Source organism: Eurypyga helias, unplaced genomic scaffold, assembly GCF_000690775.1.
Source record: "Eurypyga helias isolate BGI_N326 unplaced genomic scaffold, ASM69077v1 scaffold23747, whole genome shotgun sequence".
Taxonomy (NCBI): Eukaryota; Metazoa; Chordata; class Aves; order Eurypygiformes; family Eurypygidae; genus Eurypyga; species Eurypyga helias.
Genome location: NW_010260161.1, coordinates 48085 through 55475, shown reverse-complemented (window position 1 = coordinate 55475; position 7391 = coordinate 48085). Strand labels below are relative to the sequence as shown.

At 49.5% G+C, this 7391-nt stretch overlaps 1 protein-coding gene across 1 annotated transcript in view; it reads left to right on the top strand.

Moving 5' to 3' along the window:
- Positions 1–7161: 7161 nt before the first annotated feature.
- Positions 7162–7391, top strand: part of COL13A1 (collagen, type XIII, alpha 1) — a gene marked incomplete at its 3' end in the record, with an annotated part of 44817 nt that continues 44587 nt past the window's right edge. The window contains exon 1 of the mRNA XM_010154952.1: positions 7162–7182. Coding sequence (XP_010153254.1) covers positions 7162–7182 — 21 coding nt within the window. The remainder of the gene's footprint in view (positions 7183–7391) is intronic.

The following is a 7391-nucleotide window of genomic DNA, read 5'->3' as shown; positions in this document are numbered from 1 at the left end:
CTGGTCGCGTTCGGTCCGGAAGGGCAGGCATGGCTTCGGGTTTGCTTACCTTTCAGTTTTTCTTCCAGCGTTAGCTAAACAGTTTGGTTCATGCGATCCACGGGTGCCCCAAACCCGCGCAGGCGGATAGGCGGGTTATTAATGGTCTGTAGTGTTGCTAATGGAAATAAAGTCCGTGTACTGGCAACTTATAAGCATTGACCTTGTGACAGGGCGCTCGCTCTGAAACAAAATCTCTCCAAAACAGTTCTCTCACAGAACTTTATTGTCATCCAAGCCAGACTCCAAAAGCGCTTTAAGTTTTTTTTCTCCCAGTCTGGCATAAATTAGGATTCCTGGATCCGGGTCCGACCTTGCCCTTGAAAATGAACTCTCTGATCAGAAACCCTTTTGTAGGTCAGACTTGGCATGCCAGGTAGGATAGCAACGTCAGCACCAACACCGGCGACGGGCGGTTGCCAGACCAAATCCGGGCTGAGCTGGGATCCTGAGCTCCTGTCCTAAATTTAGGTGGGGTTGTTTTGAGTTGTTGAGCGTTCTGGCTGTGAATGTTGACCTCAGCTCCCTCAGTCACCAAGAAGGTGCTAAACTTTATTCTTTTTCTTTAGTTTAACCAAAAGGTACCCTTTAGAGGTAACTTCTTTTGATCAACCATGACGAAAGCTGAGCAGAAGTCTGAGTGGCATTTAACAGTGCAATTTTAGGTCACCAGAGCTTGATAGCCAAACCATTTGCCGTAGTCCCTGGTATGAAGGAATCACGCTTAAGTGAGAGATTTCCAATGAGGAAAATGTCTGTTCATCCAAAGTCTCCAGTTTCTTTTACGGACTTTCAGCCAGGGGCATTTTCAGGATGACGACGTATTCTGCAGGTGCTCACTGTTACATCCGCCTCCCGTGCAAAGAAGAGGTTGCTGCCTGTTATCTGTCAGCTCGCCTGTTATACTGCTTAGTCTTACTTCTTGGCACGTTACGTAAAGGAAAAAAAAAAAAAGAAAACAGAGTATCTATAAAGTATGGAAAATGTAGAAACCCCTGACAGTTGTATGGTGTGTCTCGCTTCTCAGCGAGAAACCACAGAGAGGAAACCACAAAATAGTGAGTCCAGGGGTTTCTTTCCACACACACACAATATCTGTCAGGATTTTGAGGAATTTTCTGGGAGCTGATGAAAGAAATGTGCTGTTTAAGCCCTGATATATACTGTACAACGGATCTGTACAAGGAAGATGCAGTGCTGCACACTGGCAGCTTCCGAAAGGCTTTCCAAAATAAAAGAAACCCTAAGGATTTGAGGGAATTTCTTCCAAGAGAGCAGATTGGCTCCTATGAGAACAGAGGCAGAAGCAAAGGGGAAGATTAGTTTATACTAAAGAGAGAAGCAACCTGATGTGTTTAATAGCTGTAGTTTCCTCATTAACCTTTTCATGCCTTTGCAAGATCACCAACACAGTGGAAAATGCGTATGTGTTTTAGCAGCAAAGGGGTTCTTGCCGCCCCAGGTTCCTCTTTCTCAACCCCGAGGAGTGGATGGGACGTGAGGGGGAGTCACACAATTAATGATTCTCCCACGCTCAGCGATGTCACTCTCAGGGAGAGGACCCCTGTGTGTCTAAGGACCAAAAACGTGTGTAACGGTGTTGAGAGCCTGACTTACGTGGCCTTTGCAGCACAGGGCTTTCTGAAGCTGCCCTACGCTTGTAAGCAGTGCTGCTAATTGTGGGGATACCTTAATAAATCAACAGGTAGGTGGTGAAAGTGCATCAGCAAATCAGAGCTGTAACACCAAAAGATGGTACAATGTGTTTATCTGGTCCTTCTTGTTAGGATTTATTGCATTAAAAAAATAACTATTGTTTATTTTTCTTCTCTCTTTCAGGTCCACCTGTAAGTACCAAGCCTCTGTGGTTCTAGAAGCTGTTGGGACAGAGTTTGCGGGGCATGAACTAGCAAAGTCTCCTGTCCGTAGTGCCTGGTGCGGTAGCCACCTTTGCCATCCTGGCACCCTGGCGTCTCCCAAACAGCAAGTACTGTGGGTACTCAGGACCTGTATTGGGGTGGGATTGCTCCCGGCAGCACCGCAGCTTCCAAGGGCGAGACAGAGGGAGCGCGGGGACGCGGCAGACGCGCGGGGCGCAGACCTCTGCGTGTTACCAGTTGGCCCCATGTACCCCGGGGGAATCGGCTGTATGAGCGTCGCGTGCATTGGATGCCACGCGCCGAACAAGACGTGTTTGCGAAAAAAGGGTAGATCGCAACCACATGGCGGGAGCTGAGCTATAGGGATTTGCTCCCTGCTACTCACCCGGGCTTGCTGAGCTGTCGGGCCTTCAAGTATAGCTGCGCAACTATCAATTTCAGAGGAAAAATTGTGTTGACAGCTTCCTTTTCAAATGTTAGCTAATGCAAAACCTCAGCGCAGATGATTTAGGCTTCAGAAAAATAGCTAGGTTATTGCAGAAGTTTTCTTACAGCTATTAAGAGACCCACAGTGAACCAGAAGAAGCAACGCAAGGAATGAGGCCGTGTATCGACATCTCTCAGGATTGTAAAGAAACGCTATATTGTCTCTAGCACGGTCCTTCCAGAGGAAATGGTTTATATTCGTGTACAATAGAGTAACTATACGGGTTTCTGTGAAGGAACATGAGAAGTTAAACATACGGTAGTCATCTTTTGTCTGTTCACGCAAAAATGTCTTAAACAGTTTGCAGATGATGTTCTGAGGAGAAGTGGTCGCTGCACAACCTATTTTCCCCTTTCATCAAGTCGAAATGCTATAGACTGAACTCCCACAGATATACGAGCGCAGCCCGATTTAATGACAACAATCTTCCAAAAAAGTTGCACCTTCCAGGCCAAAAGGTCTGAAAGCGTTTTACAGCTGGAAGCCCTGATCCACGCAAACCTTCGGCGATAGCTTATCCCAGGGGCTTTCAGGGCTGCCTGCTGAAGCGGACGTATTTCAGCATCAACTTTGGGTTAGTGGGAGGAAAACACTGTGCTGGAGGGGGCTGCAAGTGGGGTCTATCCGGGGCTGTCCCTGCCACTCCACCCTGGGCAAGCATAAACTGGCGCTAAAGGGATGGGGTGGGCACAAAATTGGTAGTGGTGTTGGCATTGCTATTATTTCCTTGAGAAACTAGAGGGAAATCAGTAGATTGACGTTCCCGGAGAGCAGTCTGAACCTTTGCAGGGGGAGGAAGGTGCACACTCCGGGATTTCTCTGCAGCAATAAGGGTCAGAAACTTAATATCGTAATGAAAGATTGAAGCCTGGCAGAAACACGTGGGACCACCAGCGCAGTGCTGACAGTACGTGCTACCGTCTCGCGGCTTTATTGCGACCCCTGAACCGGTCTCCGCACACAGACTTTCAGGACGGGCCACGAGAAACGCTACAGCCAATGGAAATAATGAGAGGAAGTCAGGCAGACCGAGCGTCGTTCGCCAAAGTGGAATTTGTCTTGGGCTAACAGCATCCTCATCTCATTCAGGACCTCTGGGGTTTCTGATCGGCTGGTGAGCGAGACCGGCTCAGCCACTGTAAGCAAAGGTTCACTGCTGAAGAGTCCTCCGTGCCGCTGTAGGAAATATTTCCCCACACACACCCCCCTCCCCCCATATTTCTCGTGATTAAAACCGCATGGAAACTCCAGCTTATGAGCAACAGACCTGGGCTTCTGCCTGGCTTGTTGTCATACGCATCGTTCTGGATAGCGACCCCAAAATGCTGACCACCCCACATCTCTTTCCCGGGTTTCTTTCCCAGCTTGTGAAACACAACGTGCTTGGCAGCAGGGCTGAGCCCTTGGCGCTGGTGTTGGCTTGAGTGTGGGGATGGGCAGGAATACGTATCAGAAACGCGCTGAGCTCCGCTTGTAATCTAGATCGACCAGGAGGAAAGCCAGGGAAATGGATGAGCAACACCCCAGCGGCAAAAAGGGCCTTGATGCTCTCCTCTTGCACAACACGTACTCCCACCGTTACCCTTGAAGTTTTTGGTGAAGGCGAGGGCAACCCGCAGTCATGTAAGAAATTCGGTGAGATTGGGACTAAAAGGGGCAAAGGAAGGAAGGAAATGATGAAATCGTGCAATAGTCCTGAGGTTCCCGGACTCTTTTGCCGTCTGGACCACATCCGAAGGGAAAGATCATCTCGCGGACGTTTTCTCTCCCATTTCTGAACATGCAACATTTCTGTGGCAACTGCAGCAATTCCATACATGAGAAAATAATATTTAGCAGATGGAATTTAAGGAAGAAAGGCAGATCTCTGTAATTAGCTCATTCTCCGTGGACTTGCAGATACCTTCGGAGCCCGTGCGGCGAGCTGTGGGTAGAGCCATGCCGAAAGGAGAGGAAACTTCACAACCAGCAGATTAGGAAACCGAAGAAATCAGGGCTGATGGTCAAGGAGCTGGGGAGAGATTTTTAACCGTTCTGTTTCCTAAACCCTTGCATGTGATTTCGTCTCTTTATCAAGCCCTCCTTTCCGAGTTTGAAGCTCACTATCGTCTTTTCTGTGTATTTTGTTTCAGGGCCCTACAGGGAGACCAGGGCTCCAGGTAAATACGTTGTTCTTTCTTTTTTGTTCTCATGTGCTCTCTGTCTGGCAGAACTTTCATCAGCGGGCCTCCGGGGTGGGTGAGCTGAGTGACAGCAGTGAGCTCGCGTAGCAAACCTGATGTGGAATAGCGTATTGCAAACAGGACATGGCTCCTAACAGATTAGGGACCACAGGAGCTTTGCAGGACCAGACTTAAAGGCAATGTAATCCCTATGAACCCTCCTGCTTGTGGGAAACGGGCTGCTTCTGGAGATGCCTTTGTCACCTTGAGGGTCTGGTTGAAGAGGTGCAGCGTGCGGCATTCTTGCTGATGGGGGTCGCTAATTGCAGTGGGGTTTTCAAAGGCCTAAGTCGCTCTGGGACAAATGCAGAAGTCTGTTATACCAGTATCTGCATCTGGGATAGATAGTCACGAGCAAGGAAGGAGCGTGGGTTTTGGAGTTACAGCTGCGTGTTTTCCTGGTGCTGGCTCCCAGGACTGCTGCTCACCGAGAGACTGCCAGCAGCCATAATGGGCAGTTTCCTAATGAACGAAACACAGACTGTGCTGCTGGCTCTCCCCTGACCCCGGACAGAGGCTGCTTGCTGCCTTTCCTGCTCCTCTAGCTCCGACGTGGGACCCTGGAGGCAGCTTTGCATGACTTTGTTGTAACCAGCCTACGTGGTATCATCCACCCGAGAGTGCTCTTCCCCGACTCCCTGTCACAGACAACCTTTCCTTATAAACATCTGGCATTTATTTGCTGTCCTACCGGGAGCTCCCCCCTTTGCTGTTATTGCTGGGAGGGCTGTAACGCTGCGCACATACCAGACACGGTGCCGTCACGTACCACTCCGACGTCAGGTACTCGCTGGAGACCAGACGCAGCTCAGCCCCGACCTTGGGCTCTTCCTGCTCGGGCACCAGCCACAGCAGAGCCAGGAGACATAAAATTAGCTTTTACCTCAAACCATGAGGGAGCTCAGCTTGGAGGAAAGCAGCATTTAAGGGACTAAAAGCACAGGAAAACTCAGCATTATGTTCTCCAGCAGCCACAAAGTAATCCCAGGGCAAGACGCTGACACGGTGAATTTTGCTTGCTGCCGGCACGCAGAGATACGCAAATATTAGCAGGACTGAGAACCCGCCCAAAACCCTAGAAGAAAGCAGTTTCCCATAATATATCATCTACAAAATTTTAAATCAAGCAGCTCTTCCGCGTTTCGTCCATCTGCAAGAGATGCTTTTGCACAGCATGTATTGCTTTTCAATTGCCAAAACATGCGCTGTGTGGAAAGGAATGCCCTGATACTGGACGCCCCCACCCCAGCTCTGCAGAGGGAAGCGGCTACGCTTTCACCAGGTAATGGTTTGACACCAGGCAAGGACGTCTGAGTTTGGGATGCACAGCCAAAGGAGCCTCTGCGTACAGCCGGCAAAACTAGAGTCAAGGGCATTCCCCTTCCAGAGATTTCAGACCGTGTTCGTGCGTATTGGGTCTGAACGTGGGGGGAGGCACCAAGAGGTGGCACCGACGGGGCCGGCGTCTCCAGCTGCAGGAACCAGAAAACCAGGTTTGTGTCTACAGGCACAGGCAGCCGCAGGCGGCAACACTCTTTTACATATGGAAACCCCAAACATAGCTGGAAACAGAACTGAGAGATTATTTATCACGTCATTTTTTTCAAAATATAGAGCAAAAGCTACGTGACCACTGAAGCCATAATCATCAAGGTCCTTTAGCAGTCAGCTGCTATCTTCCAAATCTGCACAGCCGTCAGTTTTGGTGACCAGGAATGCAGAGGGGTTGATTTTTTTTTTTTTTCCCCCTAAATTACATAGTTAAATTTAACTGTAAGAGGCAGAAAACTGCCTTGTAGGTAAGCAGCTGAATTGCCACTGCTCTTGCATTCACGTGTTTACGAGGCTCTGTATGGTGTCGCCTGACCCCAAGTCATTCCCCAAACCCCTCTTAGGGTCGTTCGCACCCTGACAACGCACTGGGAAATATCTCGAAGGGGTAGAGGACACTGAACACAGCTGCTCATACGTCTTCTTCCAGACGTGCTTTTTCCTGTGTCAGCTTGTTTTCCCACATTTTTCTCTTGCTTCTGGACAGGACTGTATTTTCGAGTCTAAGAGAATCCTGTTTTAAAGTGATAACTCTATAAATAAATAGCTAACACCCAGATGACTTTGGTAAAGAAGGAGAAAAACGTGACAGTTGGCTACTGTAGGAAGCCAGTTCCCAGGACCCAGATTTTACGAAGTGTTGGAAATTGGGATTCTACTTTTTTAGGCTGAAAACTCTCGCCCTTCTTTCGCTGCCTAGATCGCCAGGTGCCATTTCCGTTGTGAGATGTGCTGGTTTGTCATACGCACAAGCAAACAGGTGGCTTACACATGTTCTTAAAGGCAGGTTGGGGCACACGCAAACACACTTTCCCCTCTCTCTAACGTGCCCTCTCCCTCTTTCAAAAATCCCTGGACACTTGCCCCGTAGCGCAAAGCCGCGTCTGCGGCGCAGCTCGTTTGTGCTGTTTTATCGCCTTGCTTTTCGCCACTTTCCAATTGCCTCTGGTTTTCCCTTAATTGCCAGGGAGACAAAGGCGCGATGGGCATCCCTGGGCGGCCGGTAAGTTGAAATCTCTTGCATGTGCATTGTCCTCCCCATCCTCTCCCAACCCCTGAGATTTCTGCGGGGGCTTTCAGGATGACCCTTGGAGGGTATCAGCGTGAGCAAAGCCACCCTCCCTGAGCCCCTGAGGGATATCCCCTTGCTGCAGCAGCATCACCAGCCCTGCAAACTGCATACATGCCAGGAGGTGTTTCCATCCCCTCTGC